Source organism: Anneissia japonica, unplaced genomic scaffold, assembly GCF_011630105.1.
Source record: "Anneissia japonica isolate Jap-2015-1 unplaced genomic scaffold, ASM1163010v1 scaffold3867_len840240_cov202, whole genome shotgun sequence".
In the NCBI taxonomy this organism is placed as follows: domain Eukaryota; kingdom Metazoa; phylum Echinodermata; class Crinoidea; order Comatulida; family Comatulidae; genus Anneissia; species Anneissia japonica.
Window position 1 is genome coordinate 609,354 of NW_022715965.1, and position 21,305 is coordinate 630,658.

The 21,305-nt window shown below is 36.4% G+C and overlaps 3 protein-coding genes across 5 annotated transcripts in view; 1 reads left to right on the forward strand and 2 right to left on the reverse strand.

The window, feature by feature from the left end:
- The window catches only part of LOC117109523 (galactosylceramide sulfotransferase-like), a 22,073-nt gene extending 18,186 nt beyond the window's left edge, over nt 1-3,887 (reverse strand). The window contains exon 1 of one of the 2 annotated variants that reach the window (XM_033251900.1): nt 3,764-3,887. The gene's annotated coding sequence lies outside the window, so the exon portion shown is untranslated. The remainder of the gene's footprint in view (nt 1-3,763) is intronic. The other variant, XM_033251899.1, reaches the window with a different exon arrangement.
- Nucleotides 3,888-8,333: 4,446 nt separating this feature from the next.
- LOC117109483 (beta-1,3-galactosyltransferase 1-like) lies at nt 8,334-9,846 on the reverse strand. The gene has a single exon (XM_033251843.1). The coding sequence runs from the start codon at nt 9,664-9,666 to the stop codon at nt 8,587-8,589; it is 1,080 nt and encodes a 359-aa protein (XP_033107734.1). The 5' UTR covers nt 9,667-9,846; the 3' UTR covers nt 8,334-8,586.
- A 1,998-nt stretch (nt 9,847-11,844) lies between these two features.
- On the forward strand, nt 11,845-20,867 carry LOC117109484 (small nuclear ribonucleoprotein Sm D1-like). Of its 2 annotated transcripts, none has more exons than XM_033251845.1 (4): nt 11,845-11,981; nt 19,008-19,084; nt 19,851-20,042; nt 20,660-20,867. In XM_033251845.1, the coding sequence occupies exons 2-4, from the start codon at nt 19,015-19,017 to the stop codon at nt 20,764-20,766; spliced, it is 369 nt and encodes a 122-aa protein (XP_033107736.1). In that variant the 5' UTR covers nt 11,845-11,981; nt 19,008-19,014; the 3' UTR covers nt 20,767-20,867. The 2 variants fall into 2 exon arrangements, with proteins under 2 accessions (XP_033107736.1, XP_033107735.1); XM_033251844.1 differs by lacking the exon at nt 11,845-11,981 and adding an exon at nt 18,240-18,377.
- The last annotated feature ends 438 nt before the right edge of the window (nt 20,868-21,305 follow it).

Consider the following 21,305-nt stretch of genomic DNA (forward strand, 5'->3'; position numbering starts at 1 on the left):
TCTCACGACCTATCGCAAAATCAACATGAAAAATTCATCCGCATTTATTTTTTGTGTGGAAACACAAAAAAAAAAATCAAATTTCAGTCTTATTTTACATTTTTTTCATTCTTAGGAATGTCTAAATTCAGTTAAACTAGCAATTCCGTATTATATTTATAAATCTTTATAACATTATACAAAAATTAGATTTTTCTTAAAAATTGAAATTTTGCCGGGAATGGGGCTTTAAATCTATCATAATAAGTTTACATACAATTTACTAATACTAGGCCTAGGCCTATGTATGGTGAAATAATCCTTTTAAGTAAACAATGTGTAGGCTATCCACGATAATTAATTGCTGGAACCGGACGGATGGCGTATCCTAACTTAACTAGACTGTACTAGCCTATACTTTGTATTTTCACTCTAGCTAGGCCTATAGCTAGCCTCTTCTTCTCTAGGCACTAGTAGTAGTAGAGGTCTAATGAGTGAGCAAAACCTCGTGGGCCTTTGCAGAGGCCCATCAATCGTCATTCATGATCAGACTCATGAATCATTTTAGCTGTTTTGTTAATTCACTACCATCACATGTTCATTAAAATACTTACCCTTTTTGGCCTTTTTTGAGAAAAAAAACCCATCAATTTTCTCTTCCTTTACAACTTCAGTGTCATTTTCCGCGATCTCCAACCAGGGTTGCCAGATAGTCGACAGGCTTCACGGCCAAACACACGCCATCTCACGGCCAAATTCGGCCAAACTTTTTTTCGATATCGGCCAAAATTCGGCCAGATTTTAATCCGATTAGAAGACAACAGTGGGTACATTCATTTGAAATACTACAAAAATTATACGAAAATCAGCGCTCATTCCTTTGAAATTGAAGAAATTCAAATGATATACATAGAACAATGTTAAAGATAAATAGCCTATGTTCTTTAGTTGCTGGCATGCAGGTCAATTCAGGGGAAAATCCAGAGATGTCCGAAAGGGGAAGACCGGGGCCGAAAAAGGGGAGGAAGCGGGTGGGGGAGGGGGGCGAAAGTGGGTCCGATCGAGATAACACCATCTTAGAGGAAATTCACAATATTAAGATTGATCTAAATTTGATTTAAATGCATTAAATATTAATGTACATTGTAGTCGATCTATAGCAACAATTTTAAGGGGCCTGTTATTGGCAAATCCGTGGCTCTCTTTAATTAGAATGAATTAAGTTATATAGTTAGGTAACACTGGCGTTAAAACAAACCTATGAAAATGTTAATAAACACTTTTTATCTAAACTTTCGAAATTCGCCTCTGAATGTTATTATCGCAGTACTTTAAGCAATAAATCAATGTTGCTATAGTATCAGAATTATCTTCTTCATTCTCATATGCAACCTAACTAAGGAGTGTTTTTGAAGAAGTCTCTGCAGGACTTGCTTGAAATTGGAGGTGCCATCGGACCCGAATGATCAAATCGAGCGTTTATATATGGCGCTCTACATAAAGAACACTGCGACACCTATGGCTATACAATTCAAGAGGGCAATAATAAATTAATTAAAGTACTGTATTTAATTTATATTCAAAAGAAATTCAAAAGAGATAGAACCTCCAATAGTAAGATGGAACATATACAAAGACACACAATATGGTACAAACAATGAACTGTCTTCATAAAGCTTAAACGAGGATAAACATTATCGATATATTTCATCCGAACCATTTAAATTATTAAATGTGACTGTTATCTTTTAAATAAACTCTCTTACGTCAAATCGGCTGAATCGGGGAATATAGATTAAGTGCATTTAGTGCAAGTACAAACACTGTCTCTTATACACATCTAGATGTGTATAAGAGACAGCTTTCAACAAGTCTACGTTATATTAGACCTATATTGAAAAAAATGTAAGCTTTTCAAAAATTCGGCCAAATTCGGCCAAATATAGTTTGGCCGTGACTTTCCAAATGCTACGGCCAGGCAAATTTTTATACGGCCAGATTTGAGGAATCTGGCCGTCAAAAAGGCCAAATGGCAACCCTGTCTCCAACTACAACTTTTCATAAACGAAAGATTTGATTGGACAGTGTAAAACGATCCAATTGGAAACCGTTTAACAGCCTGTGTTAGGCTTAGTTTTATTATCATGAGGTCAGTTTAGTGTCAGAGGTGACGATGAGTGAGAGATCAAGTGCGGCGAGATCGCCAATCAAACAGATAAATTATCATTATCAGTGTCACATCGGATAAACAAGCATTAGACAATTGCTATGATTTGAGTAAATGTAAATATAAAGTAAGTTTTGAGTAAATATAAATAATCTAGGCCTAGCCATGTATCGCTGTGTACCATGATGAGGACAACCACACAATCTCTGCATGGGTAGCCTATAGGCTATATTTTTTTTTCACAGGCTAAAAAGTAGGCGACGCACATATAGGCGATGTACACGGCGGAATCCGTCGCGCGCCGGCAGCTTTTGAAACCCCTGAATCCGCCTGTAAACTGTTCGAACATTTAAAAGCCACCACTTGGCATCGTTTATTGCCCTAAAACCCAATTTTATTTTCTTGTCAAAATTGCCTTTATATATCGCTAATTGTTTAATTTTTTCCTTTTCAAGTTCTCTATAGTAAAGCCGGCCATAATCCGCACCTGGTAAAGCGGATACTAATTTTCCAATATAACAAGATAGCTGCCTTATCGTAAGAGGTGATTTAGCTTCTATAATCTGTTTTGAGAATTGTTATATCTCTATTATTTTTGATTCTGTTAATTTTACAGTCATGGACACCGAATTAAGTATAAAACCCAGAAATTCAAAATTCAATTTCGTTTGTTGGGCTCAACACTGATTTTCCCCAATGAATTACAAAGCCCAACCGTTGGAGAATGTTTACGGTATCCCTGACAGCGGTTTCCGCCTCTACCTGTGTTTCTGCTATAGGCAGTGTATCGTCGATATAGGCCACGATTTCATGACCTAAACCTCTTAAAATAGACATTGGAATTTTGAGAATTTTTGTAAAAATCCTCGGACCAGAAGCAAGTCCATTGGGTAAGGCTTTAAATTGCCACAATTTTCCTTGCCATAAAAATCGTAGGTATTTTCTAGAGGCCGGGTGAATCGCTACCGAATAATATGCATCTCTCAGGTCCAACGAACTAAAGTAGCAGTTCTGAGTCCCCAGAAGGTTTTGCTGCCCTGAAGCGAGCGAAGCCATGTTGGATTTTATCCTGTGGTGTTAACAATTGAACAGCATTTTCTGCATCATCTTCATGTACACCGGCTTTACCAGGTACATTAACATGTTCTTTGTCAATAATATTAAGTGCCATTAACTCGTCATCCTCCGAGTTTATATCATCACACTCTCCCACTTCGTGAGTTTCGTGATTATCGGCGGTGTCCGCCTGACGACCATAATTAACGGCGGTTTCCGACTGTCGCCTATAATATTCGGCATTTTCTGCCATATTATTATGCCTTTCTATAAAGTCATTTAAAAGTTTTTCCATGTGATCGAGTCGATCATTGACGTTTTGTGCCTTCTTTTTCTTGGTCTCCTTTCTAGTAGGTGAGGAATCGGATTTTCGTTTCTTAGCCGCCCTCGTAGTTTTCCCACCAATAGTGGGAGTATTGGTGGTTCCACTACCACTTGGGCGGTCAACATTTTTCTCATCGGTGATGGTCTCGAGACCAAGCCCTAGGTCCAATGCATCAGGTAAAACAATAATCTGTCTAGAATTATCTGACATTTTAAGCAAAAAGGAAAGTTACCGACCTTATAGTTATCTTCGACGTCCGTCGTATTGATTCAATAAACAAAGGTATCGAATATACCGGAAAAATAAATGAAAAAGCTCACTTTGAAAAAATTGTATTTTCGCCACTGACCGTACTGGTTGCTCACTGATTCGCGCATGCGCATGCTCGTATCTCACAGTAATCTCGTAACCACGTATTACGAGATGAAATATGTTATCAATAGCATGTGAATACCTCCATAGCCTGCTCCATATCTCAGATGTCAGTACAAAAACTCGTACATTTTTTAACATGAACAGATCGTTGTGTCACCCTCAGCGGCGTAGCCAGCGGAGAACGGGCCCCAGTGCAATTCCCGAAAGCTCCGACGTTTTAAATTTTCATGAGTCGGATTTTTAATTTAAAGAAAAAAAATTCTAAGACTAGGTACTAATAATATTCTCTGTTTACACAGTTGTTTATCAGTGGCACTCGCGATAACTGTGGTGCATTTAAAAACAAAAACATATACATTAAATACGATAAATATTGGCACTTGAAATACAGTACGCAGTAAAAGCAATTTTGTTGGCAATTTTGAACGGTGCATATTTGCTTTCTCATTGTTGTATATAGAAAAGAGAATCAGTGAAAAAAAACCCCTGGTTAACTCCTTCTGCCACTCAAAGAAGTCAGATAATGTCCCAAACTTAACCATACATTTAACTTATTTAAGGTCATCCGGTCCACACTTCACCTCAAAGACCATCACCTACCGAAAGTGCTGCCAAGTAAATTTAATACAGAGTTTATTTAAAGACTCGCGTATGATGGGAAATATAGAACTAATACCTGAAGACTGGAGATAGAAGGTTCGATGTTGATGATTAATGTGCAAGGAATGTTTAGCCACTGTTGTGAAAAGTGTCAAGATGGACAAATCCATTATAAGCGTTTGCGTACTGAAATATATATGGAGTAGGCTAAAGAGGTACGGTATCCACATGTTATAGATTACATATTGATATGTTACAGGCATAGGAATCAATCAAGAAACTATATGACAATCTTTTCTCAAATTTATGTGAGTTGAATTTACAATTAATCTACAAAATGTTGCTAATTCTATTCCTTCAACCATTAAAACTTCGGTCTGGACACTTTATATTATTAGATACTTGATACAATATATTGTGAAATTTTGTTTTGTAATTACAACAGGTACCGTAACTTTCATTTAAAATAATTGAATCTGTACAATTATTTATAGACCTCCTGTGCATATAATTTATTCACGGATGTGCTAACCATACTCCCTAACCCTTAAAACATGACTTTGGATATTTGTCATGAATGAATGCTTAAGACACAAAATAACTGCGGGAAATCAATTTTCTCTTAATGACAGCCGCTAATTTGCATATTTAACATAATTATATGCTTATAATTAATATGCAGTTTATTGCGAATAATCGATTTTCCTTTAATGGCGAAAGTTAATTTGCATATTTGTGCAAATTAGGTGACTTCTGGGTGGATATGTCATTTAGCAAAACCTGATAAACCAGAATCAACAATAAAACAGACTTTTGCGATTTGTTTGACTCTTTAAGACCTATTTTTCATCTAAATCTGCTCGTCTAATATTTCGACGGTTTATTTTTGCACTCTACACTATTACAAAAGAGATGATTTTTATCTGTTGGACCCAGTCGGTGATGATATTTGCAAAATAATTGAAGCCGTTCCATATTTCTCTCAGAATTCTTTGTCTACAGGCCTGTTAAACTTCTTGTGTACAAAGTAAAATAAATTATTCGTCAAACGAGATTGGACCTTTTTTCTGTTATGAGCTCGTATGGTAGACCTACAAGGTACAAGTAAAGAATAATAAACGCTTACATCACAAAATGCTTAAAATTACAAGTTATATTACATGATACGAGAGTACTATACAGTATTACCATACGACACTGCGTACAAAGGCTATTGACGAAACACAGCGCATTGACAGAAAAAAGAAATCGAAGAATCATGCCGCCGAATTCCGTCTCTCTGTGTTTTTTCCCCATTCACTATGTTGTGTTTGTACTTAATTTTAAAACGTCATAGGCGTATTTATTTTAATACTAAATATTTGTATCTGTATTATATTCGTTGATACAAAATCGAATATCAGGACTTCTAAAATTCTGTAAATGGCTCTGGAACCTTTGCCGGGCCGCATTATGTTTTTTTCCCCATACAGTAGAGGGCACTATTTAAGGTCATTTAGGTGAACTGATACATGAATAATTCAGGCTTGCTTGACACTTCTTTTCACGAGTAGCGAAAGTGGTTTGGTGTTCGCTGATTGTGGAATATGAAAGCTACGGCGTAGTTAGGACATGGAGGAGTTAGTTTACAACTAAACTAATTCCTCCATGGTTAGGGTAAGCCAAAATCTCTTGGTAGTCGGTCGAGAGGAAAGTGTTAGAGTCATACCATAGAGAAAATAGTTCTATTTTCTCTATGGTCATACAGAGTGAACTAACGTAATTGGCTATTACTGTAATTACAATAGGCAGTGTTTACATGGTCTTTGAAAGTATAAAAGGGCAGCGCTGAATTTCTGGTCGATTATTTGAGTAGTGTAAAGTATAACAATAATTAACTGTTATAGTCCTGATTCTAAAGGATATAAATATTTAGAATTGTTCGGACACACAGGTACAATTCTATGTATTGTTTTAATGTTGACTTCTTACAAACATTTTGTTCATATTCAATATGAATAAAGGCATAGATTGTAGCAAGCAGGTAGGCCTATATTATAAACACTACCGTAATTTTCGATATTTTATACACATGATATGACGTACTGTTTAGGCTGTGTCTATCCATGGAGGAAATATATTTTCTCCACGGTCTACCCAATTAAATATTGAATGGCTTTATATTTAAAACGATCAAAATCAAATGGAAGTAAAAATAGCTTTCATTGATTTACAGACGGTTCTACAAAAATCCTTAAATATACAGCCAATGAATCATGCAAAAGAATACAGAAACGCTCACTGTTTGTTAATAGGCATAGATTTTTTTCTCATAAAAAAAAATAATTGTAAAATTGTAAATTAACTGTGTCCGAAGCACTAGTAATTTGTTTCCGAGCATTTCTAAACGTCCTTCAGAATCAGTACTACTATACAATTGCTACAGCACACACGTCACACTGTATAAGCCTAACTATAGGCCTAGGCCTACTAGCCAAATACGGTGCCAGATTCAATATTAGCCTACTCCGTTTTTTTTTTTAACTTACGAAGACCAGCTGTAGGCGTACATAGAATGTGTCTAATGTAGTACTATCATTTTTACATTATACTGTCTTAAATACCAAAGGCTTATTTACGAAATGTTGGCCTAGTGACTCCATAGCGTTTATCCACGCATTAAAGTCGACGCACCACTGCCTCTGTTTCGGATTCGGGAGGGGGAGTCTCTATGCATATTCATACATATCAGTTCTCCTAACTGACCTAAAATAGCACCCTCTATAATCTCTGCCGCAACTGTATAGCAAAAAAATAATGCTGGCGCCGGCCCAGTGTTCCGGGGGCTCCGGTATCATGAAGCTGCAGGGCCTCCAGATCCGGCGTTACGCCACTGTACACACAGGGTAATTAGCCCTACTCTCGAGAGCAGCGCATACTTTATCAGATATATTTCAACCATAAGGTACAGTAATAGATAAGGCGACTTGCACATCTAGAGTTTCGAACCCCGCCCTCAAGGTTGAGAGTCCAAGCCCAACCGCTTCTAAAATGATATATATGTCTGTATGATAGATTCTATAATTAGGCCTATGTTAAATATCTTCGCCTTCGTCGTGGTTACATGGCCACGAGTACATTGGGGACATTACTGCCACGGGATTGCAACTTGCAAGACTGAACGTGGACGTGAGGATAATTATACATTTTGTATATTTGTTTATATACAGTATATGCTTTTTTGGAAAAAGTTAATTATAAAAAGACCTTTAAGCACGAATTCACCAAGCATTAAAAAATCATTAAAACTAAACTATGGTTTGGTTTTCAATGGAAAACAGGATGTTATGGAGGGTCTCCATCCGCAATCAAGTCGAGAGTACTGCATACCGGGTCAGCCGCTACCACTTGTCAGGTGTTCCTCAACAAATTGCCAAGATAGAATCCCCCTCCCCCACCAAATCCAATAAACCAACCAAGTAGGGTATTCTGTATCATTCCTAAAAAATTGTTTGCCTATAGATTTTTCTGCTTTAATTTTGAGGTATTCAATACTTAACATAGGAAATAATTGTTTTTTTTTTGTTTTATTATTTTTATCTAATAAATCAGACGACACAATACATTCAGGCCTAAATGGTATAATTAGTACAAATATGTAAGTTTTGATAAATAATAATAATAATAATAATAATAATAATAATAATAATAATAATAATAATAATAATAATAATAAAATCTATAGTACAAATTATAATACCGTACTCAAATCATGTATTGGGTTTACGGTTTGAACGCCAAGGAAACAGAGCTGGTGGTGGTGATGAGCAGTACCACTGATGCCAATTCTCTGAAGTGTACGTTTCTATTCTTTCCGCTTCTGCTAAGAGTTCATTTATTACAAAGCATGATTAATGCATGTGTTGTCTTTCAGAAATGCTTTTTGATTAACAATGCAATTTATTAGCACATTTAGGTAAATTATCAAACAATCAGCGATGATCTGCTACTCATTTTAAACGACAATACGATTTTCACAAGCTTGGCCAAATTCCCGGAAAGATGTTACGTGCAGTACTCGATTTAAGGTGTTGTTGTTATTACTTCAGCATTTTTTATTCTCTGTCGTTTTAAGTTCTCTCCAGACCCGCACAAAATTCGGTGATGTGTGAGACGTGAACAATTTCTTGTAAGCACAATATGAAAATTTTACCGGCGCATTATGAAACCGTTTATTTCCTTGAGGCTTCACTCCCAACTTTTGCCAAAGTGTTCCTGCAAAAACGTCTTCCAGGTGCAGAAAAGCAACATCTGATGAAACACTGTTCATTCTCATAACTAGGTCAACAGACATTATATAACCTGTGCCGGACAAAAATGGCGGGTATTTATCATGTGGATAAACGTCTTTAGGCATGTACCATTTACTGCGCACGTTTCTGATTGGCTTAGTTTTCATGTAGTAACCAACAGCGTAATCTCGTCTGCTGGTATTTCCCGCCAGAAAGTTAACAATGTTTTTATAGTGAACAAACATATCGTCATCTGTTTTCATTACATACTTGGCATGAGAGCAATAGTTTGTTACCCATTTTAAAGTCTGGATGGTTTTCAGTGTCAGATTTTTGTAAGTGTCGTCAAAGTCTCCAATTATTATATCATCGTACTGGTCGTTCTCTTCCTCAACGAGTGTTTGCAGTCCCGAATTGTGAACACGTCCGAGAAGAAATTTCGTTACGATATTTCTATCATTTACAATTTCAACAGAACCCCATGACCTCCGAATCAACTTCCGCTGCTCAAAGTGTTCATGTATAGAAAACACGACAACAAGCAAGAACACTCTTCTGTAAGTTCCATCCAAATTGAAACATGCGTATTCGTTGTTTAGGGTGAAGCGAAAGTCTTTACGTGGATCTATTAATTTCATTTGACGAACTTCCTCAACTGGCTCTGCGACTGATTCTTGAACATCACCCTCAGACGACTCATCACGAGGTGCTGGTTCCTTATGCAAATCACGATATTTTAACTCTAGCAGTTTCTTTAATTGTTCAATTTCTGCCTTTTCAGTTGCGATATAGCTAAACACGTGGATATAAAACAAAAAATTAACGAATGCTAAAGTAACAAGTATCAGAAGGTTGCGATATAATTGCATTATTTTCACTGTCAAGTGGTGCATATCTGGAAGACGTCAAATCTAGCTAGATCAAACATTGTTAACAATGGTGATACAGTTCCTGAACAAGATTTTCTACAGCAGTCCCTGTGATCTATGTTTAAAAAAAATCAAAGCCTAGTAGGCCTAACATTAAAATGTTCAATTAACAATCCACGTTATCTGTGAAATCTGTTGTTTGTGGGATTTATTACCGTTTCAATAACCGACTTAAGCGAAGAGCGCCGCAAAGTAGGAATAAATTAGATTTAGCACGGTTTGATTAGTAAACTTGTATAACTTGCGCTATAGGGGGCGCAGCTCATATAAGTTTATCAATATCGGCTTTCAACAGCTGTATCGCTTCTCTTGGTATCCGATTGATTGGTCAGATTAGTCAGACGGACCCACATCAAGATATCGATTTCAAAAGCTGTTGTTAAATTATTTGTTGGTGGTGTTCAGAACCTCTGCCAGTTTTTCCAAATAAAGGGCTGTTGTTTTCCGCGCACGTTCATCATGTTAGTCGGCTAATTGTGTGCACTGAACCGTGAGATCCTTTCAGATGTATCTGTGGTTGCTCTACTGGTGGTTCCATAGACATAGAGGTTTCCAGTGACAGACCCAGGAATTTGAAATAGGGAGGGGGACAGGGAGGGACTTTCACAGATGGAGGGTCTAGACGACCTCAACCCCACCATGGTTGGGGCTGATATAAGGACATTTATAAATGGCCAGAAATGGCACAAGAACTAATTAGTTCTTTTTCCCTCCAGGGGGTAAGGTAGGGTGGCTGGGTCCCCTTGAAACCGCCACTGTATACATAGTGGCCATTTGTAGCCTAATTATGCTTTTTGGCATAATTTGGACCCCCGTAGCATGAATGCTACGCATAATTTTTATTCGTAGCGAAAAAAAAAAACAGTATGAGTACCATTTCCGAGAATCCAGAGGAGCTCTTTATTTCTCACCTTACCTAAAAAGACAATTAGGAAAGCGGGTGTGGCAGAAGACGAGCAGCGTCAGTCAGGAGCAGGCTATTGCCATCAGGCCGCTTTTACCTGATAGGTAGAAACGAGATCACATGAGCATCGGCTTTGCAGTCTGCAGAAAACCACATTTGCTAGTGAAATCGCGGAGCGTTGGAGAGGTAGAGTAAGCGAAAACGACAACTCCTAGGAAGAAGGCGAGAAATTAGGATGTTAGAGTAGACCTACATTGAATTAAATCAGTCGAAAGATTGAAGTCAATATTTCCTAAATATCAATATAGGTCCGGCAGTGCCGTAGCCAAGATTTTCAAGCAGTGTGGTACAATATTTGTTCAATTGTATTTTGTTTATTGCCAGATATAAAGTTTATTGTATTGTATTGATTGTATGTCAGGGTGGACCCATTTTACGCGTAAATTCAAATAATGTGGACCCATTTTCTTGATAGTTGACCCATTTTACGCAAAAATATTAAAAAAAATTGGACCCATTTTCTTAAAACTTTTACATATTTTAGGCTAAACATGAGAAATCTGGACTCATTTTTTAAAATGTTGACTTATTTTATGCATGAAATTTCATAATTTTGACCCATTTTTAAAAATATGGACCCATTCTTTGTGGACCCATTAGAACAATTGTGTGGGACTGTCGCAACTGTCCCAATAGCTGGCTACGGCATTGAGGTCCGGTGTGGCTATATTTAATTTAATTTAGTGAAGTCAATAGTAAAACTTACTGAATTAAATATAGGCCTACTAATCATTATGAGATATTATTGTAGAACTATATTTTAGTCCATTCCAGGAACAGTGCAAACAGAAAGAAGTCTTAGATTTTAAAGTTTAATTAGTGATGTGTTACGAAAGCTGCATTATATTTATTATCTCCTCATCATCATCATAATTAACATTATTACTATCATCCATCAACACGTCATCATCATCATAATCATTATCACCATATCCATTAAAAGGTAACCATAGCTTTTTCTAAAATAAATAGTTGAAGACGAAGCAACCATGATATTCAGCGTATGCATTACTTTAGAGCATCCTTGTATTTATTTTTCTTTGAATTACAAAAATAGATTTATTATTAGAATCTGATAGCCTCGCGGTGAGAGAAGTACAGTACTTAGTACGTATGTTGACAACAGAGAGCGATAGAAGCTGCGCAAAATCACAATAGCCCCCTCTATTCAATCGACAAACAGAGACACAAAAGGAAAAGGATCAGATTGAGAGAAGCAGATGTAAACAAAATGACACGAAAATGAAGGATGTATTACTAGCAGTTGTGTCGATTTGTACAGCTCTAGTTGTTGTATTGTTATTCATTGCATTTGGTAATATATGACGTCCAGTTTATTTTTGGTTAGGAAATGTTCATTGCGTTAGGCCTAGCCTAGGTCAACTTTAGCCGGTAGGCTTGGCCTGGCCGCCTGCCCTCCTCCCCTATAGCCTTTGGAGAATCCAAGCCTATGCCTAGGCCTACTGCTACAGTACTACTATTTTTAGGACTACTACTACGGACTAGAGATGCCTAGGTAGGCCCTTGCCCTGCTAGGCTAAACCTCATGAAACATCTGAGTGTTATAATTTCTTCCGTATCAATCAATCAGACAAGAAAAGATCACTACTTAACTTATTTGATTAGCCGAAGCCTACATCTGACCCTACAGGAGTCGGATGGACCAGTGAAACCGGTGTAACTCCCTGTTGTTCAAGGAAGAATGTTCTGGGTTCTTTAAAGTGAGAATATTTTTTTATTTGGCATTTCATTGCAGCCCATCAAACAAAATTTTAAGGGAATTATTTCTTATGTATTTCTTATTATACAGGATGGTATATCGTATGGAAAGCATTTTTGTCCCGCTTTAAACTTGTACGTGAATTATTTGGATTAGGGAATGATCCAGGGAAGTCTGCAGACACTGCTTCAAGTCCCGTAACAACAGCGCCTTCAAAGAGGAAGAGGCTGCATCAAGATAATATATCTTAATTTAAACCCTGAATTGGCGGTGATACCTGAATTGCTTTTAAGCGTAGTGATAATTTATCATGAAGAAGTAACAATCCAAAATTGAAAGACATTAGAATTATAAAAGTGCATTAAACCAACGATGCTAAAATGATGACAGAGAAGAAAGGAAATTGTTGATTGATGATAACAGGATTTTAGTATAAGTGCATTAAACCAATGATGATCTGCCAGCATCGTTGCCATGAAGACAGAGAAGAAAGAAGATTGTTGATTATTAATATTATAGCAGGATTTTAGTATACTGTAATGTAGGTTTTAAATGTTCAGTGTATACAGTGCCATGAATGCCTGTTAGTGATTATATCACTAATGATATTTAAAACATAGACGCAACTGGTTGACTCTACGCAAACCAACATGGCCCCAATAAGCTTTGCCCCAAATCAACTCGGCCGCAAAACAATTTGACCATCTTAGCTCTGAATCAATACATGACGAAGAAAGGTTCAAGACTGCTATAGTTGATTATCTGAGGAATCCATAGTACAGAAGCAACAGCACCACCATCCCTCCTCGCTTTGCTCCTTTTAGGCGTGTTGTACCAATCCAGACCCAGATTCACACTGAGTTTAGCTCATTCAGAATAATCAGTTTCACTTACGTTTTACTAAATATAATATAAAGCCCTTTTTCCACTAGGTGAATTTCATCGCGGGAATCAAAAGCATTGGTTCGCTTCCTGAGCTCCGATAGGTTGTGCATTTGTTGGCTTCGCTAAAAGTAACACTTCAAATTACCGATTTTGCTGAAGCAAAAAACTCCGATAGAAATGTGAATGTGCATGCGCATGAACCGACTTTTGATTCATGCAAATAAATTCGCCTACTGGAAAACAGGCTTTAGGCAGCTTTCAATTGCATTACGACGGCAGTAAGAGGTAACATCATATAAACATGACATCATATAAACATGACATCATATAAACATGACATCATATAAACATGACATCATATAAACATGACATCATTTAAACATGACATCATATAAACATGACATCATATAAACATGACATCATATAAACATGACATCATATAAACATGACATCATTTAATCATGGCTTCATATAAACATGACATCATATAAACATGACATATAAACATGACATCATATAAACATGACATCATATAAACATGACATCATATAAACATGACATCATTTAAACATGGCATCATATAAACATGACATCATATAAACATGACATCATTTAAACATGACATCATATAAACATGACATCATATAAACATGACATCATATAAACATGACATCATATAAAGCACGTACAAGAACGCATTTTGGCCCGAATTTACGTTGTCCACAGAACGCACGACGGTCACTCGTCTCACGGATGAGTGAATCCGCTGTTCTGGAGTTGTCGCGCAATTCGAAAGCTCCCTATAAAAAGTCTCAAATTCAGTTTCTACAGTATTTTCAAAAGGACCAAATTGCTTATGTAGAATACTGTATGTAGATTTTTATTTGGAAAACAAAATAATATTTTTTTCAGGTGCAGGTCTCATTTTATCGATACAATGTTAATTATTTTTCATTAAAGTGTTAAGTTAAAAATTGGTGTTGAGCTAAGAAAATAATGAAAATATAAACTTATATTTGCTAGTACCTGATTTAAGAATGTTTGTACTAAATCTGTATTATCAGCAAACAACATTGATATATTTCACGGAAATTTGAAAAGCGTTTCTAGTACACTGAATGACACACCCCTTTTCTTAAATACTGATTCGATTTTCTGATTGGTTCGGTAGATTTTCTAATCCATAATTTCGGATTCGATGTGAATACATCTTTAATAACATTATACTGTATTTTAAGGGTAAACGGAACCAAAAACACTGGGCCTGAGAAAAATCTTACCAACATTTTCAAATAGTGATTACTTACATTTTGCTTGGATTGATTTTGGTTTGGTTCGTCCATTCAAGGGATGCCTTGAACTTTAGCAGGGGTGGATTCAGGGATGTCGAAAATGAGGACCGAAATTGGGGCGATTGAGACAACACTACCCTAGGAGCTCCCTCAAAAAATTTGTTTTCCAGATGCCCCAAAATAACCTCTGAGGCATTTTGGGCGATCGATTTTGTTTTTTTACCCCCCCCCCCCCTCCACCCCTGATTAGCACCCCCATCCACCCCTGATTAGCAGATAATTTAAGTGACGACATCAGTACCCCATAATCGTTGAGATCAAAAGCTCTTTATTTACTAAATCTAGTTTTGCAGTACAGTAATGAAGTACTTTTGAAATGATACCAAAAAATTTCTTATCAATCCACTGCTAAGTTTTAACAAAGTTAACCAACTGGTAACTTTGCAATTCAAGTACAGTAATAATAAGTTTTTTGATTGATTGATTGTTTTGATAGGATTGAAACTGTTGCAATAACAATGTGAAGAATACAGTAAACGATAGTAAAAATGTAATCAGCGAGTTTTAATAATCCATTTTGTTTTGTCAGTGCGTCTCTCTGCCACACTGTGTGGTGTTTGAAGCATTTTTTCGAAAAAATTAAGAAATCTAATATGGGACGCCAAATAATTTCGGTGTGGCGCGCGAGGCGCACTTCTGAGCGCAATAAAGAGTGAGTAACCCGGAATTAGGGCCAAGCCGGAGCCAGACGTGAATATTAGGCCATTCGATCATAATCACAAATAGATAAGTAGGCCTACAACAGCCCTCATTTGGGACCCCTCTTTTAAAGGGACACTTTTTGGCCAAAAAACGACGGAACGTATATCTCAACTTTTAACCTTCAATTTTTTGGATATTGCACTCTCATGTTAGTGAATATTGGACCATGGGAATAATAATGCCTCCCTTGAACAGTATAAACCACCCGGGGCATTTTTTTTTTCTTCGAATAAATTCACCCGCCCCCTTCCTCCCTCTCTCTCTCTCCCTCTCCCCCGCCTAAATGACAGTAAAAGAACTATATAAAAGCAACATCATTCTCAACATATTCTATTAATGTTCTACACTCAGATTTACATTTATTTTAACTTGGTTAGGATCAATAAGTCTTTATGACGATTACGCTATAATACATTTTGGCGGTACAGTAATTATGTGTAGTTCCACATTTACAGTGAAATTAAGGGCGTTTATTTGAGTGTATACGTATCCATCGTACACCAAAGAATAAATAAACAAATAAATAAAGTAAAATAAATGCCTTCGTCGAGTGAACGCCTCCCTGGTATAATTTCCCGCTCTTCTCAACAATAAACGACCTGGGGCGTTTATTCGTATAAAATACGGTAATTAAACTTCCTTTACGCTGCGCAGAACCGTAAATTGTAGGCCTTCAATTTAAAAAAAAAATATTCTTTCCTATTCATGCAAAAATGATGACGTGTTATCAATAATTACTGTACCTTGTTCTTTTAAACCTTCCTGTGCACAATTTCACAGGGAGTCTCAAATCACCAATGGTGACGCCAGCATCTGAAATCTTGGAAGCGGGAGGGGTGAGGCCTGTCTCTTATACACATCTAGATGTGTATAAGAGACAGATATAAAGGAGAATTGAAAGGTGTGATTTTAGTTTGGGAAACCGGGACAAAAATAGGTGTCTACATACTCACTGAAATTTTCGACTTCACTAAAGCGATTGATATGATTAGGGGAAAACTAGGAGTGAAACATTTCCTCTTTCCCCATAACAAATTAAACTACGGGAGCCTCAGAGCCGTAGATAGAGAGAGTTTGGCGCATGGGCGCCATGTTGTCACCAAACAGCGCGCGCGCGTATAGCTTTATAACATTTTATTAAACACTGATGCTGCATAAACTTTCTTTCATTATTCTGTTCATGAGGACAATATTCAATTATGGGATTTTAACATATCATTGTAAATATCATATACGGTACTGTATAATCATATTTACCTTACTTTGGTTGTGCAGACAGAGTTGGTTTGTGAATCGTCGGCGATAACATGTTAATTTCGCCTGTAAATGAATGATAAAAATATTAATAACATGAAAGTTTTCTAATTGTATCTAGGCCTATGACTTCGTAAACTTTAATTTATGAAATAAAATATGCTGGTCATCTTCAAACCAACAAATAGCCTAGGCCTATTTGTAATTGTAATCTAAACAATAAATCAAAGTTGAAGAATTATTGCATTGAGAGAAATTTTTTACAACATATGCCTAATAAGAAAGTATAATACATACTCCAAGTATTGAAATACACGCCATCGTGTTGGGATTCAATATTTCAACATTAATTATGTCATCATCAGGAATCATCCATTCCAGATGATGACATAATTAATGTCGAAATATTGAATCCCAACATGTATTGTCGTGTTTTTCAATACTTGGAGTATGTATTATACTTTCTTATCTGAGATTAATCAGTGGACCTTTCGGTTTTTGGAATATGCCTAATCATTAATAATCAAGAAGCTAGGCCTTTTTATTATCATTATTACTGTATTATTTATTAATATAATAATATAATTATTATTATTTATATATTATTTATTATTCATTGTTTACTATTTATTGAAATTTTGATTTGTAATTTGTAAAACATTTAAACGTTTTGATTTAAAATATGTATTACAACAATCAATATATTATAATACAATTATAGGCCTATATCTTTAAAATGTATTTTTATCTTTAAAATCTTTAGTTGCACAATTAATTGATTTGTAAAGCACAAGGGGCATGTTTGCATAGCACAGGACTCCTTGGACAAGTTTTCGCTTTAATTGGAGGATTCAATTTTTAATTATAATTTAAGCTACCTTTGATACTTCATATAGCTTTCTGGAAATTAATAATATAATTTAACAGCAAAGTGCAACATTGCATCTTTTTATAAATCATTGCTGCTTTAATTGGAGGATTCAATTTTTAATTATAATTTAAGCTACCTTTGATACTTCATGTAGCTTTCTGGAAATTAATAATATAATTTAACAGCAAAGTGCAACATTGCATCTTTTTATAAATCATTGCTGCTTGAAAATTCTTCCTTTGATACTTCATGTAGCTTTCTGGAAATTAATAATATAATTTAACAGCAAAGTGCAACATTGCATCTTTTTATAAATCATTGCTGCTTGAAAATTCTTCCTTTTTTTTTTTTTATTATCATCGTAATTAAGCTGATTTAAGTACCGCACTACCTTAAGGTGTTCGGCCGAAATTTAGGCCTGTCTAGGCCTAGTAGTAGTAGTTGGATATATTATTACCGCGAAGTGGGGCGGGCGTACATGCCTAATAATTTACTACGTGGATAGCGAGATTTTTCGATCGCCATGCAAAGTTAAAATAAAATCCCAAATCCTCCTCCTTTTTGGAATTTAAGGAAATTAATACATTTTTGTTTCTTTGTTGGATCGATTTCAGCAACCCCAAACCCAACATAACGGTATTTCACATTATATAGCATTAATCATCTATAATAACTGCTAACTTCCTACCCTATCGCGTTGTTTTGTTTTGGTGACAACATGGCCGGTGTAAGTCACGTGATTGAAACCGAGTTGGCCAAACTCTCTCTATCTACGGCTCTGGGGAGCCTGAATATAGCACGCCCTCACACGAATCGTTGTAATGACGCTAACGGCGCCATATTTCGGAATAGCGGCGTTCGTTGTTGTTCACACAATTTTTTAGAGGATAGCATTTAGTTATCTTCGCTCATCATGAAACTCGTTAGGTAAATTTGTAGATTAGTGGTATAAATATAATTTGTGAACATTAGGTTACCCATGTTTATTAGTATTTATTCGATTTATGTTGGTTAAAATCATCCATGTAGGCTGTGTACAACTTATTTTCCACCTGTGCCATTTTCGTTTTCGGTTTAGGCCTAGTAGAGCTGGGTAGACCAGCCAAGCTGTGGGCTTATATCGATAGTATCTTCTGATAATTAGTAATTCAAACAACATCAACATTTCACAAATATTTTGTTCGCCTAGTTATGTAGGTCTGCCCTCCAAAGACAAAGTCCTATAAGGTACAGGTATGTCTAGGACCGGGCCCTAGCCTAGCTAGCTTAGTGGCTAGGGACAAGCAAGGCAAGGGTGACTCGCGGCTTAGATAGCCTAGCTTGGATGGACCTTGGGCGGTTGGTTGGTGCCTAGACTAGCCTAAAAAAACAATCCTAGCTAGGCTTACCTGCCTACACATTCTGTTATTTTTTTAATTACCCTATGTTGCACTCGGCCAAGGCCGTGCAAGGGCAAGGCCTACCTACACATCATTTTTATTTATTTAAAAAAAAAAAAAAAATGAGCATTTTTATTCTAGGCCTATTTCGTTTTAATATTTTTTTTTTTTTTTTCAGATTTTTAATGAAATTGAGCCATGAAACTGTGACAGTGGAGTTGAAAAATGGAACACAAGTACATGGAACAATAACAGGTGGGTACAGTACTTGGACTGAAAAGCAACCGTTTGAGCATCAAATATAAACAATGCGCTAGGAATATACCCACACTCAATCATTTAGGCCTAAAAATAAAAATCCATCCACACATTTTGAAAAATTGAGCTGATTTCATAAAATTAAGCTGAAGACTTTGCCCCAACATCACACCCTTTCCAATGTGGCCTGGTACAATAATACTATTTAAAAATGACATGTACAAGAAGTCTGCTGTTCATTCCTATTGATCAATATATGTGGCAAAGACAAGCCAAACCAGTCACTCGTCGCAAAAATCGATTTTGAGTTATTGATACAGTGTTAGAGAGTAAAATAATAGCTATAAAATGGTAAAAAAATCATTCAAATCCGACATTTCCTTATGAAGTTACAAGCATTTAAGCATACAGCTGTTTAAAGAACAATATATGAGAAATCAGCCTTCAAAGTTTATGATTTCAGGCATTTCTCATGCAGAAACTATCATAAAATCTTTAAAAAGTGTTGTTTTAACATTGAAATTGGGAAAACTAACAGCACAGCATAATGTATAGATTCATAAACCTCAGTTTAGTGAAATAAAATAGATTTTTAAAAATTTGACATTCCAGCATGTTTTGGCCATTTTCTCTGAAACACAATTTGCGACGAGTGACTGGTTTGGCTTGTCTTTGCCACATATATTCATATCCATTTTCTGCAAACCATCCTATTGTGCTGGAAAAGAACTATACTTTAATAACTTTCTGTGTTTTGTTTCAGGCGTGGATGTTGCAATGAACACCCATCTAAAATCCGTCAAAATGACAGTGAAAGGAAGGGAACCTGTTCAGATAGATACCTTGGTTGTTAGGGGCAACAACATCCGATACTTCATCCTCCCAGATAGTCTACCACTTGACACGTTATTGGTGGATGATACACCAAAAGCCAGAGCAAAGAAAAAGGAAGCTGGTATGTATAATGCAGTTTAATTTACAATAAAACAATTATGTTTCTAGGAGTGATGTTTTGCCCTACCTGACGTGTTATCATACCGAATACTCAGTACTTCGCCGGATACTTGAGAAAAAAAAATTGCAAGTGGTTTGCATGGGAATCGAACCCACAACCTTCAGATAACAAGCTTGGCGCCATAACCACTAGACTACTGAGCTTGCGCTTAGTGGGTAGTGTTGAACTGATCCCCAGGTATAGTAGTGGGTACTGCAAATGTTATTTTGATGTGAATTTGCATTGGGAAAATATAGGAGTGATGTTTTGCCCTACCGGACGTGTTATTGTACCAAATACCCAACACAACCCCAAATACTTGGGAAAAAATTTGCAAGTGATTTGGGTGGGAATCAAATCCACGACCTCCATATAACTAGCCTGGCTATTTTTTTGCAAGTATTTGAAGACGTACTGAGTATTCGGTACGATAACACGTCCGGTAGTGCAAAACAAATTCACATCGAAATAATTACACTTTTATTCAGCTTTTGAATAAACATTCCAACCATTTGAAACTTAACTCTGTACAGAAATTTTGTGATTTTGTAACTTCAGTTACTTTTTTCTTTTCCCAGCCGTTGGACGAGGCAGAGGTCGAGGAAGTAGAGGCCGAGGTGGTGGACGTGGTGGTGGACGAGGACGAGGAAGGGGCGGCGGAGGAGGTGGTGGAGGAAGACGATAAAATAGTAAACATGGACAGTGAATAGTGATTAGTGAGAAAAAAAAAAGTTTTGAAAGACGAAATGTTAACCATTGATTGAAATTAAACATAAATGGTTTAAACTTGACTGTAGATGAGATTTCTGAGATCCAAGGAGGTTCACTGGTGTATGCAATGAAACTATACAACATTATCACCACAGCTGCTGAAAAAATTCCAGGGCATATGTTAAGCTTGCATGTTTGTGTATTTTGAAACAACACTGCAAGGTCTTTGCGCACTTGCACACTTAAAACATTGACAGATGTCTACAGGTATAATTGTAAATGAGACTACCACAACCTATATTCTTGCAGAGTAGACAAACGCCCGATTCTCATGAGAATTATGTATTACAGTACTGTATATTGTGCCATCTGTGTGATGTGAATTTATGTCATTACAAGATTAGCACAATTCTCTTGTAATAATATATCCATGTAAGAAAACGGACATCGCAGAGGCTTGTTACACTCCCAAGGTATTTAGCATAGATCTGAGCGTGTGGTATTACAGCACAG